Source organism: Schistocerca serialis, chromosome 6 (genome assembly GCF_023864345.2).
Source record: "Schistocerca serialis cubense isolate TAMUIC-IGC-003099 chromosome 6, iqSchSeri2.2, whole genome shotgun sequence".
Taxonomy (NCBI): domain Eukaryota; kingdom Metazoa; phylum Arthropoda; class Insecta; order Orthoptera; family Acrididae; genus Schistocerca; species Schistocerca serialis.
The window spans coordinates 418,825,836-418,845,864 of record NC_064643.1 but is presented as its reverse complement, the minus strand read 5'-3'; the positions used below and the strand labels follow the sequence as shown (position 1 = coordinate 418,845,864).

General features: G+C 38.8%; 1 protein-coding gene across 1 annotated transcript in view; it reads left to right on the top strand.

Moving 5' to 3' along the window:
* The window catches only part of LOC126484898 (neural-cadherin-like), a 324,021-nt gene that overhangs the window by 240,268 nt on the left and 63,724 nt on the right, over nt 1-20,029 (top strand). Inside the window, exon 27 of the mRNA XM_050108497.1 lies at nt 8,130-8,371. Within this exon, the coding sequence (XP_049964454.1) occupies nt 8,130-8,371 (242 nt within the window). The remainder of the gene's footprint in view (nt 1-8,129; nt 8,372-20,029) is intronic.

The window sequence follows — 20,029 nt, the reverse complement described above, 5'->3', positions numbered from 1 at the left end:
ATGAACGTCAGTTATAAGTAAAGTGAGGTTAATGGAGTGTAACTGATTTGAATCAGGTGATGCTGAGGGGCTTAAATTAGGAATCGAGACACTAAATGTAGTAGAATATTATCTACAAACTGATGGACTGCCCATGGGATCCCCAATATCAGGAACACTAGCAAACATTTTCATCAGTCACCTTGAAAATCAGATATTTGATAAGATAACCACAAATGAAAGTTTCAAAATCATATATTGGTACAGATACGTGGATGACATTATTTGTCTGGTAGATGAATCAAGTGAAAAAATAAATGAACTCCATTCAGAATTAAACAAAGCTCATAAGAACATAAAATTCACACTTGAAAAAGAAAAAGAAAATCAAATAAATTTTCTTGACATTACAATTAAAAAAGAAAATGGAAAATATACATTTAACATCTTTAGAAAACCAACAGCCACAGACACAATAATACATTCCACATCCAACCACCCCCAAAGCCAGAAACTTGCAGCACTAAGATACATGTTACATAGATTAAACAGAATCCCACTCAGCAAGAGAAACTATGAACAAGAAATGAACACGATCATACAAATAGCTAGGAACAATGGGTATGACACACATGTGGTACACAGGCTCAATCAAAAAATAAAAACACAAATAAAAAACAAACACAACATTTCCACAATACAAAAGAACTTACAAGCTGAAAACTTACAAACACACTCAACAAACACACACAATGACAACATCACACAGAAAAGAACCAGATGGTACACCATGACCTACACACATAAACTAACACACAGAGTTGCAAACATCCTAAAGAGACAGGGCTTCAAAATAGCATATAAGCCTGGGCAAACCCTTCAATCACACCTAAGCCAGCCAGCTACCAAGAGGGACAAATTCCAACAATCAGGAATATATAAACTTGAATGTCAAAGTTGTGATGCAGTTTACATAGGCATGACATGCAGGAATTTTGAAACAAGATACAAAGAACATATCAGATGTTGGAAGTATGAAACAAACCATTCCACATTTGCAGAGCATTTAAAACACTACAACCATCATCCTACAAACATGGAACAAGAAATGAAAATAATGAGAATAAGCAACCATGACAAACATCTTATACAAATGCAAGAAAACTTCCACATCCAGAAAGCCATAGCAGAAAACAAACATGTGATAAATGAACAAACACACATCAGCACAGGATCCCTACTACACTTAATAAAGGAAATGATAACTTAATAAAAAAAAAAAATATATATATATATATATAACACCAAAATAACACCAAAATACAGACAGACACACACACACACACACAGCACAAAAAAGTATATATCACACCAAAACACACACACACACACACACACACACACACACACACTCATACACAGGACAAAAACAAAAATAAATAAATAAATACAATAAAATTAAATTAAATTAATACCACACCAAAAAACACTCACACACACACAAACGCACACACAAATGCATACACGAATAGACCACAGATTCTTCAATAGTTACACTCATAAGTTTGGCAGTAATATTCGATCTTTGGCAAAAACATTTGACAGTCGGCAACAGAAACCAAAACATTGCATAAAAATAAACGTTCAGTGCATAGTGCTGTGGAATGTGGAAAAACAGCAAATTGGCGCTCATATGAAGAAGAACAACACCAAAAATGCAACAGGAGCGTAATATGTAAGAAACTCTCTACGCAACCTGTAAGTTCAAAACATTACTACTTAATAGGAAATACCAACCACCAGAACTGTTTATAACCTATAGGCACAGTGACAAAAATGTAAATAAAATAGCTAACATATGTACATATTCCAGGCCACTGATGATGCCTTGCAGAAAATAAAGGCGAAACGCGTATGGCACTAAAATTGTGTTTTATTCAGTTGCTGTCAGACGGTCCATAAGTGAAATTTATCAATATACCGTAGTAGTAGATCAGTGTTGCTGGTTGGCAGAGAAATAATTGACAATGGCAAAATTAGAGAGGATGTAAAATGCAGATAGCCAAAGGCAAGGAAAGCATTTCTGGAAAAGAGGAATGTGTTAACAACAAAATGAGTTTAAGGGTTGGAAAGTCTTTGCTAAGATATTTGATAGGAGTTAATCTTTTATGGAAGTGAAATGTTGACAATAACTAGTTCAGATAAGAAGAGGAGTTTTTGGAATGTAGTGGTACAGAAAAATGCTGAAGATTAAGTGGATATATTGAATAACTGAACTGGATTGGGGAGAAAGTAAGTTGTGGTCACCTTGGTTGAAAGAAGGGGGTGGTTGATAGGGCACATGCTGAGGCATGAAGGAGTTGTCAATTTGGTAACAGAAGGAAATGTGGTGGCTAAGGATTGTAGGGGCAGACCAAGGCATTAATACAGTAAGCATGTTGAAAGGGATGTACATTGTGGTACATAGAAGAGCATTGTACAGGTTAGAATAGCATGGAAAGCTGTAACAAACTAATCTTCAGACTGAAGACCAGAACAAAAACAGCTTTAGAGAAAGCTTTTGACAATGTTGTAGGGACTATTCTCTGCAGTGGCTTGTTAGCTCAGAGGTTCCACACCTGTCATGTGATGCAAGGATGGTGTGAGTTGTGAGTTCCAGTTGTGATGAAGACCAGTGCACTCAAGGTACTTATTTGAATTTAAACTGGAAAAGTATCTTTCTTTCTAAAACAATTTAGTTCAGCTTGATTTGTACTTCAAATCATTGCAAATATTAAGGAGAGTCAAATCAATAGGCTCATATATTTTGCATGGTTTCCTTCAATAATGTCTTATGGAATATTGTTCTAACTCGCTTTTAAGAAAGAAAGTCTTCATTGTTGAGCAAGTGCTGCACGAATAATATGTGATGCTCACCAACAATCACCTTGGAATCTATCTAAGGAGTTAATACTGGTGACTACTGTCTCACAGTACATTTATTCACTCATAAAGTTTGTTTTAAATAATTCACTGCAATTCAAAAGGAATGATTCATGGAACACAAAACTATTTTGAGGGTAGCGAGGGTAAAATACAGTAGTGAAAGTTTGTTTACAACTTGTTCAGAAACCAACCTGAAATTATACGAGGTGAAGGTCATGAAAAGTAATGGCTGAGAAGGGAGTGACACAAGGTTTTTGCATCTTGCTGATGTTATTCCATGTGTAAATTGAGCAAGCAGTGATGGAATCCAAGGAGAAATTTGAAAAGGAGGTTAAAGTTCAGGGAGAAGAAATAAATACTTAAAGGTTTGCTTATGACATTGTGATTCTGTCAGATGTGGCAAAGGACTTGGAAGAGCAATTGAATGGAATTTATACTCATAGTGCCTTGAGAAGGGATTATAAGCTAGATATCAACAAAAGTGAAAGTAGCATTATGAAATGTATTCAAATTAACTCAGGTGATCCTGAAGGAATTGGAATAGAAAATGAGACACTAAAACTTTAAGATGAGTTTTGCTGTTTGAGCAGTGAAATAACTGGCAATGGCCAGAGTAGAGAGGACATAAAAAGCAGACTGAATAAGATGAATTTGTCAACATCTACTGTAAATTTAAGTCAGGAAAACTCTTCTGGAAGTATTTGTCTGTCTTCATCTATCCTTGTTTGGAAGTGGAATGTGGATGTTAAGCAGTTCAGGCTAGATGGGAATAGGACCTGTTGATATATGGTGCTACAGAAAAATGCCGAGGATTAGTGGGTAGATTGAGTGACTAATGGAGACATACTGGTTCAGACTGAGGAAAAAAGAACATTATGGCACTACTTGTCTACAAAAGAGGGATTAGTTGATAGAATGCATCCTGAGACACGACAGAATTATCAGTTTAGTAATGGAGAAAAGTGTAGGGCTAAAAGTTATGGAGGGGACCTTTGCGTTTATCAGTTTAACAAGTGTACTATGCATTTGACTTTGCCTGTTGCTTTAATGCTTTAATGAGAATGAAATTATTACTTTATTAATTATTATTACCACTATTATTACAAAATTATGAAAAAGACTGTTAGTTATCTTAAGTGTACTTTTCTCCAGTGACAGATTGTAATTTGTCCATTTTAATTTTCTTAGAAGAATACTCTCTGAATTATCATTATTTTCATTACCTACATGTTGAAAGAACTCATCTGTAAACAGTGTGAAACATGAGTTTCTACTGGCATATAAAATGTTCATATAACTTAGACGACTGCATCTGGATTATGTCTTTGACAGTTGTCAATATTTCAACTGGTGCACACCCTGTCATTTTTAAGGACAAATGCTGCAAAAGAAGTGCTACACAAGGAATTTAAAACCTTGGGTTGCAGAGCATCAAGCAACAGGCTGGTTTAGCCAATTTCACTTGCCAACAGTTGGATTTTGTTTTCAAGGAATTATTTTAGCTTCATTTATTGACTGCTCAAAAAACTTCACCATTTTCTTGGGATTGGCTGGATGGTGGGGTGCTTCATGGTCACAGTCTGACTATAAATTTCATTTTATAACTGTATGGCATTTGGTGAAATCTGAATGTTTCAGTGGCTCAGTGTCTATTATTATATCTCAATGTTATGTGTTCATTCTCAGGGAAGAAAGTTGTCATGACTGAGCTTTATCTGTGGTAGGGAAAGATTTAGATTTTGCTCTGATGTCTGAGTGTTTACTAGTCACTGATTTTATAAGATATATTGAACAGGCTGTTTTTGAAGTACCTTCTAATGCTGAAGAGGAGTTGAGGCAGGAAGCATGTTGTGTTGACTGGGGCACCTTCACCCAAGATTGATATAACAGCAGCTGAGAGGGGGATGCTTTATGTTCACTTAGAGTGTATCCATGTGTTGCTATTTTACCCAAGGACAAGGGCAGTGCTACAGTGGTGTTGGAGAAGCTGGATTATGTTTAAAAAGTGCGGTGCTTACTCTCTGATTCAGCATATCATGGGCTCAGTGCTGACCCTACAAAAAGTGTTGAGAGAAAGACTATCAATACCCTGAGGAAAATTTTTTCAAAGAAATTTCCACCATTTGACTGTTAATTGCTCATGTATTGTACACAATCATGATTTCAACTTTCTAGCCATTCTCAGATGCATGTTGAACCATTAAGAAATGCCTGATGTACCTTAACAGCCAAACAGCAGAAATTATTTCTTTCAAAAAATTCTGTGTGGTTCTGGTCCCCCACAAAGGAAAGATCATCCCGAAGAAAAGTTCCTTGTTGTAGGAGATTATGAAGAGTCTTAATTCTTACTGTGGGGTCCCCACTAAAGTATATGAGCAGCCAAAGATCTACAAGGGAGGTGTTTTTCTTAGGCCTATTGTGAGAAACATTCTTGCTATGACATATCATATAGCAAAATTCCTTGAAACTCTGTTGAGCTCAATAGGAGGTCGATGTGTGCATCACATTAAGAACCCAGCATATTTCTTACACCAATTAGAGGGATTGCATTTGAATGACTCGTATGTTTATTTGCATTCTCTGTCTGAATTGTTATGGTTAATTGATGTTAGGCTTGACACTGAATTAACAGAGCTATTTTAACCCCCCCTCCCCTTTCAGTATATTTAAAATACTTTTGCTGTTTGGCCTCGTGATATCAAGAATTTAAATGGCATTTTAGAACACCTGGATTCAGTTCACTTGAATATTCATTTCAAAGTGGAGGTGGGAAGAATGGCTGTGTTCTCTTTCTTGATGTGTGGGTCAGAAAAATAGCTGATTGTACATGGGAAAATGCAGCTTATAGGTAACCAAATCACACCACTTTCTATTTAAAGGCTGATAGTTGTCACCACCTGACTCAATGTGAAGGGGTGTTTTATACCTTGGTTCACAGGGGCCTTGTCATTTTAGACCTTAAAGTTAGTCGCATGAGTTAGGCCATCTCAGAGCCATCTTTTGTCAGAATAGTTATAGTGAAATAATGATAACATGTCCATTGCACTATTGATTGACAACACATCAAGTGAATGATGATAATGCAGAGGTGGGACCAAAGTTTACAGCCATTTTGCCTTATGCTGGAAGCACTTCCAAAAGGATTTCTCATATTTTGCAGAAATATGATGTGAAATGTATTTTTTGGTCACCATATAAGATTAAGTCTCTTTCAGTTTGTCTAAGGTGGATATTGTATTCCCTGCAGTTGTGGCATATTAAATTTTGTTTAGATTGCCAGGACCAAGGAGAACCAGTGTACTGAGCATAGACATCACAAACACTTCCAACAGCTGAGCAGTTGCCTCAGCAATGGTCATCATTTGGAATATAACAACATGGAGATTCTGGAATAGTGTTATTAAGGACACCATTGAAATTAAATTCTTCAAATTGAGGTTTTCAGTTCCCTTGCACAGCACTTCCTTGCTGCATTTGTGCCTTAGAAATGGTAGGATATGCATATCTCGAAATATTAACAATTGTCAAAGGTGTTGCCTGGCTGCATTCCTGTATGTTATTTGAACATCTGTGAACACTAGCCTAAGCAGTTCCATAGCTTCATTGTGGTAATATGAATTTGCAAGTGTTCCTGTTTTGCAAATTGATGATACAGTATGTCATAACGGTTCCTTATTTCAGGTATTAGAGGATTGTGTATTACTGTCAGTCCTGGTTCTTGAAACTCACAGAGTGCTTCAACAACATTGTTTTACACATTTCCCAGTTCTTCAAGGTCAAATATGTTTTATAAGATCTGCTTCCAACTACCATCATTATTTCCATATGTCTGCAATCTGAGGATATATGCATTTTTTTTTATTGTTTGATGAAACATAATTACAGTTTCTAATGCAAAAAGGGTAATTTTCATCCTGGACCTTTTTTTTACATTAGAAAGGTGCAATGTTGATTGTTTAACTGCCATTTAAAACAGTGCTATTGTAAACAAGAGAGATAAAGAAAATGAAGCCAATCAAAGTAAAATGTTGTCTGAGGTGTCATCATTTGTGTATGTGAGCATGACTGTGTAGCTAAAAAAGAAAATTCAATAGTATTCCTTGTTCAGCATTTAGATGTGGACACTGATACCAGCATGACCTCATGGCTCATTGTGAGATTAGTGTAAACTGCAGCAAACTCATTTCCAGCATGACGGGTAATGGTGTTAACTGAAAAGAGTTCTCATTTCTTACAGCCTTTATAAGTATCAGTGTCTTATGAATATTAAAGAACCAGTAGGTTGCAAGCAACCTTATTGGATATAAATGTGGAAATGAGAGCTTTTTACAAATTATCAGCTTTCCTGGTAATTTAATCATGATCCCTTTAGATTGAGCACAAATACCATGCAGACATTGATGTACATTTTGACTTATTCCACTCTCCAGAATAATTATCAAAATGTTGGCATCTGTGCAGCATCATGAATGAGTGATTGATCATGGTGATCCTCCTATGAGCGATTTTGTTACCCCCCCCCCCCCCCCCTTTTTTTTTTTTTTTGTCTCCACGCCTTCAATAGCTCATCAGTGAAGGAACATTTGCTATTTAAAACATAGTTATTTATTATATTTTTATCAGAACATTTAGCTGCTCCTTTTTCCAATCATCATTGGGCTGCTGCTTAGTGTATTTATCGGCAAATCTAAGTAAATTGAGTTAGTCACTAATTTGATCATTACTATATGCATCGGACTATTAATCAGGAAATATGCATGAGAATAATTGTGATTGACAGCACCACAAGTTTCAGACAATAACCTTGTACAATGTGTAATGAGTGACACCCGAAATATGTGCTGACAGTAACTTTCAGTCAACAGCAAACTTTGTCAGTATGAAAAGGTCTGACTTTATCAGTGATATGCTAGTTTATCATGCTGTATAGAAGAACATACATAGTTATTGCACCTTATATTTTGAGTGAAGTCCCTTAGTTGTGCTTTATTACTTTGCTGTCAAAATAAATATCATCTTAAGATGATAATTGTTTACTTTTTTTTATGTACTTTCAAGCCCAGTGCAAAGTTTCAAAACTTTATTAATCCTAGTCCCAAATCATATAAGTTATGGAATACCAGAGTCTCTGGTTAGTAGTCAAATATTATGAGAGCTTTATTTTTCATTTGCGTTGCCTTGTAAAGTGTACTACATTTTGAATAATTTTCTCTCTAATCTTTCAGATGTGGTGAAGGGAGAACATTGTCACATGATGGAAATGCTTGTATAGACCACAATGAATGTTTGAATATGCCTTGTCTGAATGGAGGTACTTGTATAAACCAGGAACCTGATCTCCGTTATAGTTGTGTGTGTCCAAAAAAATATGGTGGTGTAAACTGTGAGATGTTGCAAGATGAACTAACAATAAAACTGGGCACAGATGCAGTTGTGGCCTTCTTTGTTTGTATTATTGTTATCTTATGTAAGTTACCATTTATGTTATCTCAATATTGCTTAAGCTACCGATAAATTATGACATTGGATGATACAGTATTTTATTTTATTTTTTAAGATTGTCATGTAATCCAGTGCTACAATGCCATCTGTGAACATACTAATTTTCTGAGACTGATTGCATGTACTTCTCAGCTGTAGCTACAGGACCATGCTATGTTTTTCTGTAGTCGATTTCTACACTTCGTAGATTTTAGTACAAATATGAAAATTAAGAACTTGTGACTGCTGTTACAGTACTAACAAAATGTCTCTAGCATTTTGTCTTGCATTCAATATCATGCAGCTTGTGTGACATTTTTTGAGGTCAGCATACCATAGTTCATTGATGACAACCCTCTTACTTCTGTAGTGGTAGTTTTACTGCTGCTACATTCAAATTACATATTTTATTGGATTTGTAAAACTATGATTGCCAAAGTGGTTTCTGTAGTAACCAAGTAATACATGAAACTGATACAGATAACACAAATATGACTTTATTATTTTTATTCATAAACCTCTGAACAGTAATGGAAATAAGCCTCTCTTGAAACCACATGTAACAAGACACAGAACAACTGATGTCAGCATTACAACTGGATGAACATGGAGTGAGACAGTCAGTGCTGAAGCAAGCACCCAGGTGATGGAGGAGCTGCCAGTGGCCTGACGAGAGACACATCCATCATATGCGGAGCAGCGGCAGCCAGCGCCAATGGAAGGGGTGGAACAAGGTGCCGGGCAGGCACTAAAGCATGGCTGCAGAACGTGGAAGAGTGTGCACGGCTGCTGGCTATGAAGCATCTCAGCTGGGCTCTGCAGCCTCATAGGCATGAAATGTTCCAAGTGCTCAGAAAATGGAGAAAGGCATCGTCCAGTGAAGAATCCACAAAAGACCTTTTCATTTGAGACTTGAACATATGCAGGAGTCATTTTGACTTGTCATTTGACTGAGAGTGGAATGGTGGAGCTGTAACGTGATGAATACCATGACAGGAACTAAACAATTGAAAGCTTAGAGAAACAAACTTGGGCCCATTATTGGAAACTAAGTTAGAAGGCAATCCCTCAATAGAAAACCTATCAAAAAGCATATGAATTGTGACCTCAGTTGAGGTCAACGCATACTGCAGAATCTAAGGAAACCAGGAAAATGCATCCACAACCAAGAGACTATAGGAATTCAAGAAGGGACCCACAAAGTCTACACAAATGTGTTTGCGTAGATGGTTGGGAGCAGGCCAGGGGAACAGTCCCACTCTGGGAGTTACCTGGCACACTGCTGACAAGCTGTGACAAAACCAGCAATTTCACCATCAATCCCTGGCGAAAAAACATGTCTTCTAGCTAACAGTTCAGTGTGTGAAATTTCCCAATTGCCCTGGATAAGGTGTAGAACCTCACGCAGTAATGCAGCAGAAATGACTGCTCTGGGACCATAGAGACAATACTGTAAGGAAAAATAATTCCACAGAAGGTCTGCAGCCCAACCCCATGGTGTATCTGGCCAGCTCTATTCAACAGACCAAACCACCTAGTGGGGAACATGCTCAGCAGCAACTCCAGGCACTATGCTCGAGCTCATTATTGGGAAACCCTCAACCACAGCCTGCTTTTCAATGTCAAGATGGAAGCAAAGGATTTCTTCATGGTCAACGTCAGGATCAGGACCCACAGGAAGGTGTGACAAGGCATGCACATTGGTATGATTAGACATAGGTTGAAAATTGATTTCATAATTCTAGTGAGACAAGAGCAGCACCCAGAATTTTAAGCGGTTTGCTGCCTTGTCAGGCAAGAAAATGGGAGGGTTAAATATGGAAACCAAGGGTTTATGGTCAGTAATAAGATGAAACTTTGAGCCATACAAAAAACATAAAATTTCCAGAGAGCATAGCCGATGGTAAGAGCTTCTCTCTCCACCTGAGAGTAATGCTGCTGGGCCAAAGTGAGAGATTTGGAGGCAGAAGCAACAAGTATTTTAGGTACAGAGAGAATGTAGCTAAACAAGGGGCAAAGAGCAGTTTGGATTTCAACATTTGAAAAGCATGTTCACAGTCCCAGCTCCAGCAGAAAGATACATTCTTGCATAACAAGGCATGCAATGGGAGGGCCAATGTGGCCACCTCCAGCAGGAATTTATAGTAGTGGGCCATCTAACCTAAGAAGGTCTGAAGCTCCTTCATGAATTAGGGGCAGGGTGTAGACATAACAGTGAGGTGATCTGGTAGAGGGTGAAAACCATCCTACAAGACCTCAAACACCAAATAAACAAGAGAAGGTTGAAAAAGCTGAGATTTTGTGAGGTTACACTGTAAACAGTTGCTATAAAATCGTTGGAAAATAGCAGATACAATTCAGACATATCAATTTTAGAAAAGCACCGGTGACCCAAAATTTTCAACAACAGTTCCTCCTGGGGTGGAAGAGGATATGTATCCACAACCAACTGCATGTTGACTTGTCCTGAAGTCGCCACAGAGGCGAAGTTTCCCTGACGACTTTCAACCAGATGACCAGATGAGACCACCATTCACTAGCCATAACAGGTTGTACCACCCATAGTGATTGAAGTCTGCTCAGTTCTTTTTTCACTTGATCTTTTAGGGCAACAGTAATGGAACATGCACGACAAAAGTGAGACTGAGCCATGGATTTCAAAGAAATATGAGCAGAAAATTTGTAAACATACCCTTTACCTTTTGGAAACAAGTATGAAAACTCCAAACAATGTATTTTATATTGAGAATATGGTACCTGATCAGACACAAGGTGAACTGCATCAGTGATAGAAAATCCAAGTCCCTGAAATGCATCCATCCTGAACAAGTTCCCAACACCAACATCAGCAACCACCAAAAATGTAATGGAATGAACCACTGTCTTGTAAGAGAAAGATGCCATAAATTGTCCAAACAACACAATGTTCTGTTCATTACAACTGACCTCCTCCATGTGATCCACTTCAACAGAAGTGAGCATAAACTCACATATGTTTGAGAATTCAATAATATTACTGCAGCACCTGTGTCAGCCTGTGGTTGGAGCACTTGGCAAACAACACATAACTCAATAAACAACTTGGGAGTAGTCACAAGCATTGGAGCCACATAGTTTATGCCCATATCCATATCCTGGGCAATCTTCAGCAAATGACATGTGGACACTATGTGGCCTTGCTTCTGGCAAGCATTACAAGTAGCCCAGCACTTAGGGCATGCAGAACATTCATGCTGGACAAAACAGAAAGGAGATGACAGTAACAGAGAATGCTGACGCTGGTGCTGTGGTGGTCAAGGCTGCTTGGGCCAGCCTTGGTCTGCTTGGCACTGGGCCCACATGTTTACCACCACCACTGCCGCTTCCTTGTGCAAGCCATCAGTTGTCCTAATGGGCACATCTTGTGACCCTACTGCCGATCGCCCACATTTTAATTTGGTCCCCTGCTGCATGAGAAACTTCAGAAGATTGTACTATTGGCAAAACCTTTGCCAACAGGGGGTTTTCACATAGTAAAGCCTTCTGGCGCACTTCCTTGTCCAGAGCTAAACAGATAATCATGTTGTGCACCATACAATCTGCATAAGAATCATTACAGAAATCAGTAATGAGTTGACACTTATGGCTGAGGCCATGAAGTTTGGCTGCCCAGGTCCTGTATTACTCGTTTGATTTCTTGTGGCACCACTATGACATGCATTTTTTGCAATGCTAGTTAGACAGTAAACTGTGCATGTGATCAAAAGTAAGAGTTCCCAGTTCTAGTAAAGGAGCAGGCAGACACAGTAATTGATACATTTTAGAGACTCCATGAGAGCAAGAAGGTTTTGGACAAATTTGAGTCACACTGAAAACCAAAAAATGCTGTCTGAGTCATTTTTTCGAAACTTCCCAATCTGTGGCTTACTCATCATGTTGAGGAAAAGTGGGTGGATGGACCAGTGGAATGGTACCCTCTCTGTTAAAGGAAGCTGACAAAGTGGTTCCTGCTGAACTAAGCTGTTCAGTGAGGGCTGGCAGCATGGTGTCCATAACGATTGGCTTGATGAAACTGCACTTAAAGACTGCACATGCAGAAACGATCCCATCGTCATCACCAGTCATGTAGCAACAAAGTAATACACGAAACAAATCCAAGTAACACAAATATGGCTTTATTCATAAACCTCTGAACAATAATGGAAATAAGCCTTTTGTGAATCCACATGTAACAAGACAGAACAATTGATGTGAGCAGTACAGTTGGATGAACATAGAGGGAGAGTCAGAGCTGATCCGCACATATATATGTGTGAGTCAGTGGCAGAAAGTATGGCAGAGACATGCCATGTGCATGCACCCCACAGGCGACCTCTGATGGTTGGACCACGCTGATACTGTTTGGGGTTGATTCAAGCACACACACGTGGTGACATCACACTTGGTGCACTCACACTCACATGCACTAGAAGCAAGATACAGCATTTTCATTGATAATGTGTGTTACTGGAAGGTTGTGTTACCCTATTTTTTATGTCATAAGTTCAGAAGCCATCTGTTTTATACCACATGAAGAACCATCACAAACCTAACACATTACTTCAGAGTTGTTTTTGAATTTGAAGCCCATAAATTTCTGTATTTCATGTTTCATTGCCTTCGGTTACAAAAAATAAATGTTAATAATTTGAGCTCCTTACTATTTAGGAAGTGTGTGGTTCCATTTCTAGAAGGGAAGTGTAATACTCATATGTTCCACCTAAGGGCCACTAGATCTGCATTTCATAAATATACAGAATAGTTCCATTTCTTGTGGGCAGTCTTGTAGATCTGATCTTGTGAATATGACAATTACCTGTGTTGGTGATGCACTATGAGGAAATGATGTTGAATGTACAGTGGGAGCTCACTAGCTTTAGTCAGCACAAATACTGGCTGTGAGCTGGTCTTGTATGGTTACAACCTCATGATGTATAGAATATGTGACCTTAATATACAAAGTTTGTGCTGGACTGTGAGCGTTGTTAATCCAACCAATGCCAAATGACGGCATTGTAAAACTGGAATAGTTGTGTAATGTCTTCTTCCAAACACTTGTGACTATATGCTCAAGGACATTCTGCACTTGTTTCCTTGCTTCCAGATCCCCCTCATACATAGTAACTGATAAAGTGTGCCATCAGAAAGAAGGCCTCAAAATCTCACTGATTCTGTAGCACTTGGAGTAATGTCCTACTTTTGCAATGCATGTTTGTAGTAAATGATATGTAAAATATCCCAACAGAGCTTCCCTGAATCAGTATCTAAGAATTTGGCATGACAAGAGTAAGCAGACAAAGAAGAGACAATGTACCTGAAAGTTCCACTGAAGGAAGTTTCTAATATCCCTCACAGTGGGGTCATTATCCTTCAAAAACTTACTCACTGCTCTGATATCTTTTCTATGTAGCTGTTGAGGGCAACACTATGATAACTGCTTGGATATTTACTGTTCTTTCATGGTTTTATGGGAGACGTGAATATTGCATTGTGTCACAAGTTGGAGAAGTGTCTTTGTTCTTGATCAAATTGAACAGGTTATGGAGGATTTTCATAGCATTCCATCATAGGTTTTGCAGCATGGTGTTGTACAACAACCAGGTGTCTTACTAAAAATTAGTCGATACTGGCTCCAGATCTTACACTGCAAAGGAACTGTTATAAAGTAGCTCATTCCTTTAAACAGATATACAAACTGCCTCTTATCAATGATGACTCTGTGGTGATGTAAGACTGTATCCTACTGCCATTAGTTGTCACTTGGTCAGTGTGTTCTGTGAGCATTTTATCTCTTGTGTTCTTATGGAGGCTACCATTTTACACTATACCTGAACTCCTTACATCTGTCCCTTCTTCTGACTTTATAAAATGGCTTGTAATGTTGTGTCATTCATGACATGCAACAAGAGGGTCTCAATAGTTAACCTGGCTCAGATTGCAGAGCGACTTTCCTCAGTTCACTAGGACATAGGTTGTCTGCAGATTTTGGAATGACTGTATTACCAGCTAGGTGAAAATAGTCATAATGTGATCCACCCATACCTGGATAGTCATGAGGTTCAAGCACAGTAGTTATGCGTACAGCATCTAGTTACCCATTGTTTGGGCTCCTCTCAGTCTGCAGTCTGAATTCCTTAGGAATTTGTTACTGGAGAGCACATTGTCAGGTACACCCCAGAGAGCAACATCTGCTGGGGAAGGAGAGCATATCAAGAGATATGTTTGATACAACGCTCTCAACTGTTCCACTCCTAGGAAATTTTGTGTAAGATCCCCTAGCACATTGTGTGCATTAAAATTAACGTTCTGGAACATAAAATTATATTTTCTGATCTTCCACAAAAGCAAACTATCATAGTTCCTGATCAAAATTAATGTAAAACCGAGCATTACTGCGCTGTTGTACACATATGTTGCATTTTTAACACACACATAAAAAAAAAGTTTTCCATCACCATGGTTCCGAGATGCTGGAACCTGTACAGAAAATTGGAAAAGAGATCAACATAAACATCATTTCTGCCCTTTTTATTGCTCATGAAAATCACACGAAGGTTGTACCACCATAAAGTGAGACCTTTAGAGGAGGTGCCCCCGATTGCTGAACACACTGGTACATCTAATACCCAGTAGCACATCCTCATGTATTGATGTATGCCTGTATTCGTCATGGCATACTATCCACAAGTTCATCAAGGCACTGTTGGTCCAGATTGTCCCACTCCTCAACGGCGATTCGGCATAGATCCCTCAGAGAGTTTGGTGGGTTACGTCATCCATAAACAGCCCTTTTCAATCTATCCCAGGTATGTTCAATAGGGTTCATGTCTGGAGAACGCCTGGTCACTCTAGTCGAATGATGTTTTTATCCTGAAGGAAGTCATTTACAAGATGTGGATGATGGGGGTGCAAATTGTCGGCCATGAAGATGAATGTCTTGCCAATATGCTGCTGATATGGTTCCACTATCGGTCGGAGGATGGTATTCACTCATCATACAGCCGTTATGGTGCCTTCCATGACCACAAGCAGCATACGTCGACACATTTCGAGTTGTAATATGACGTCTTGTGGCTGCACAAAAAGCATTACTGAAAATGGTGGATTTGCTGTCAGGGTTCCTCCAAGCCATAATCCATAGGTAGCGATCATCTACGGCAGTAATAGCCCTTGGGTGGCATGAGAAATGGATGTGATTGACAGTTCCTGTCTCTCTGTATCTCCTCCATGTCCGAACAACATCGCTTTGGTTCACTCCGAGATATCTGGACACTTCCCTTGTTGAGAACCCTTCCTGGCACAAAGTAACAATGAAACTGCACTATTGACCATCTAGGCATGGTTGAACTACAGACAACACGAACCATGTACCTCCTTTCTGGTGGAAATACTGGAACTGATTGGCTGTTGGATTTTCTCCATCTAATAGGCGCTGCTTATGCATGGTTGTTTACATATTTGGATGGGTTTAGTGACATCTCTGAACAGTCAAAGGGACTGTGTCTGTGATACGATATCCACAGTCAATGTCTGTCTTCAGAAGTTCTGGGAACCGGGGTGATGCAAAACTTTTTTTGATGTGTGTATTAAAACTTTCACCATCTTGTGCATCATAGTTGATGCACATCAGTTTTTCCGTTTTCGCCATGTGCATCATATTTGATCACATGGGGGTTCTTGAGTATTTGCCTATGGAGCATATACAGTCACACCTGCATTGAAATCAAATGAGTTTCACATTATACCGGCCAGTGGTAAAAGTATTGTGACGTTGGTTTTGTAGTGGTAGGAATGGATGACAGTCAGTTGTTACCTGTTTACGATGTAACATCAGTACATGTTCCTTGCTGGCAGAGATATTTTTTTTACCTATGTGGCAATGTGTAGTGCTTGTTTTCAGTAAGATATTATAGATGTTCAGTGAAAAATTGATTCACAAGAGGAGAGAATCTGAAAATGGTTGGAAGAATTGATTTATGTGATGAATCACTCTTTGGAAGCGGTAGTGATTGTGACCCAGATTACCATGATCATTCCCTTAGCGGGAGTAGTAGTGAAGATGAAGTAGTGGTAGTTCCTGTGAAAGTTACAAATAATATGTCTACAAATTGGGAAAACAAAGTTTCGTCTTCCACTGATGAAGACAGTGAAAGTGAGCTGTCACCTGAAGAGATCTCTTGTGCTGATGGGCTCCCTACTTCCTGAATAAAACCTAAACTTCTTTTTTTTTACTGTGGAGTAAGCAATGCACTTTTGGACAATCTACCTGCAAATATCCATCCCATTGATGTTTACAATGTTTTACTTGATGAAGAAATGTGCAATTTCATAGTGAATCAAACAAACAATATTGAGCAAAAGATTGTTAGTGAAATAGCTGCAGAAACATTATCACCATCATCCAGACTGACTTTGTGGAGTGATATCCACGTTGTTGACTAGAGAAAACATATGGAGCTTATGTTGTGGATGGGGCCTGATTATAAGCTAAGACTCGAGGATTATTAGTATCAGAATCCGCTTTACAAAAACCAGGTGTCTTCTGTTATATCCCAAAATATGTTTTATTTGCTCCTCAGTTGCATACATTTTTGTGACAATGAAAACATAGATGAACATGACAAGGTGTTCAAAATTAGGAAGCTTGTGAATCGTCTGTTTGTATTGATGAAACAATGGTTCCATTTTGTGGAAGGTTATGATTTCATCAGTATGTTCCTGAAAAATGTTTTAAATATGGAGGGAAATCATCCCAAGTGTGTGCTGTAGATGGATGTACTTGGAATGTTAAAGTGTATTGTGTGAAAGAAGTTAATGCTGTAGATGTAACAATGGCAGCGATTTTAGAATTAACCGATTCACTTTCAAATTCTGGAAGGACCTTCTTTGTAGATAACTTTTACACTATTGTGAACTTGGTGCACATTCTTCTATGAACACAAACTCATCTGGTGGGAACACTCCACGCAAAAAGAAGGGGAGATCTGAAAACTATCATCACTAAAAAGTTGAAGAATGGTAAATGGTGGTTGTGGAAAGCAACTCAAAGGTTGTTGTTGGAAAGTGGTGTGACAAGAGTGATGTCATTTTTTTGACAACCAAACATAAACCTGAGCTTGTGACAGTGAAAAAAAGGAGAGGTGAAGTGAAAAAACCTAATGCAACTGTGGATTACAATGCAGCAAAACCCTTCATTGATCTTTCAGATCAAAAGAAAACCTGTGACTCATGGTTGTGGAAGTGAGTGGAAGTGGTACCACAAGGTGGCCTTTGAATTACTTATCAATACTACTCTTGTAAATGCTCATACTTTGTTCAAATTACAAAACAAAAAATGGGTATCATTGCTTTCCACGAGGCTATTGCAAGTGTGTTCCTCGGAGTTGATGATGTTCGGAAGACATCAATGAATGGCAATCACAAACTGGTTGAAATTCCAGTGAGAAAACGTAACAGCTGTTACCACAAACTCTCCAAAGCTGGTGGGCAAAAGCATGCTATCAAACATAGCAAGCAGGTGTCATTGAAATGCCAAAATTGTCCTCAGAGTTTCATGTGCATGGACTGTTTTTGCGCAGTGCACAGATGTGTAAAATAAAAGTTTTTTTTCTGATAATTAAAGCAATTATATAACAGGTAGTTGGAGCTCTTATTTTTCAGTAATAATCTCTTCCTCAGATATATGAGTTGCATCAAATTTGACCACACCACATTTATTACGTTAAAACTGATGTTTTAAAATAACATGGAGAAATGGCCAAAATGAAACATTTACCAAATGCTGCCAGTGGTCAAACTGTTAACCACTGCTCCAGATAAGACTTATGGTGGTGGAAGCCACATGCTCATCAAATAGAAGCATTATATAGAAATATTATACAAGCCCATGGAGTCCAGATAACAGACCCGTCACTCTAGTCATGCAGTAATTCGGAAAGTATGGTAGTCAAAATACAACTCCAATCCATCCTCAGGTTAACAGCAGTGGCAGTTGAAGTTCACATCGTAGAGGAAGAATCAGATAACAGCAGCTAGTGAAGGAAAAGCTGAGGGTGAGCAAGCTACCAGATGATATTATATTGGCCAACTACAGAATTTTAGGTCCCAGCCTCTGATATCAGCAGCTTCCCCAACGAAGGTGCCCTCTCAGGTTGTGGGCAATGCTATGCATATTGATATAACCATAACTTCCCTAAACACGTACAGTGAAGTTACTAAAGCGACTTCAGCAGCAGTCAATTCCATGAAAAAAAAAAAAGAAAAGACGTTAGACCATTAAGTAAAGATCCCCATACTCTGAGATGTATCACCTTTTAGTGTCACTGCCATCAGCAGTAGATGAAACATTCTTAGGGTTCATGGTACTTGATAACTGTTCATCGTTCAGGAATCCTGAGTGAACAAGCCCATACCCAGCCAACAGTGGATAAGATATCTTAGATGTAACTACCTTGTAAACTGCACAGTAGTTGCAACACAGCTGGTAGATGACATAGCTGCCTCCACACGTAATAATAATGAATTGTCTGTGTAGTGCTTCAGTAGGAACTGTTTGATGGGTGTACAGGACAGATCTTGCATTTACAAGAGACTGACTCATAGGGTCCAAGATTGAGAATATAAGTGGTGTATGGGTGAACTATGACATGCTTAGGGGTCGATGATGTAATAACCATTTGAAGAGGAAGGCAGGGATTTGGGCAGGGTCTTTCAAATGACCATGTGTTAAGTGGTAAAAGAAATGGTTGATGTCCCAGTGAAGGATGTAGATGTTTCACTAGGCCTTTTGTTGATACATAGAGTACTCACTCATGAGAGGCAAGCAATAGCAACAGATTTGCTGGAGATATGAGTATAAATGACCAATGAAGAAATGCTTCTATTGGAATACAAAAGGTGAGTAAGCTGCTATTTAAAAGACGCTGAACAAAAAGTGGATCATTCTACGTTCCTGATAACCTCTAAAATTTTTTCCAAAAATTTTGGCATATGAATATATTCAAGTTCCTTTTAACATGAAAGTCACCTCTCACTCCCACAGGCTCACCTAACTGTAACTCACTCACACCCCCTGGCCCATCGCTGTAAGCTGTTCATACCAATCCATTCCCACTTGCCCATTCTCACTTACTCATTTGGCCCAGCTCATTGTCATTGTCTCTTTGTGTCTCTCTAACTGTCATTGTCTCCTGTCTCATAGCCACAGTCTCCTTCATTCCGTCCTACTACTACTGTCCCCTCTCACTGTCACTATCTCTCTTTTGCTATCTCTCTCTCATTCTTTCCTTCCCACTGTTGCTGTCTCTTCTTGCTGTCACTGTCTCTCTCTTCCTCCTTGTCATTCTCGTAGATCCTCTCTGTCATTATCACTGGCTATCTCTCATTCCTACTTTCTCCATCTCTATTCCTCTCTCACTGGCACTGTCTCCATCACTATTTTCCCAGCACTGTCCTGTCCTTGTCAACTAAGTTCCACTACCACTGTGTCCCTATCTTTCTCTCACTCTGCCATTGTCTCCTTTGTTTTTTCTGTACCACAACCACTGCCTACTATCTTCCAGTACTTATTACTTTTCCTACTCTTTCCCACTGCCTCATTCCACTTTATGGAGTATTTCTCACACTT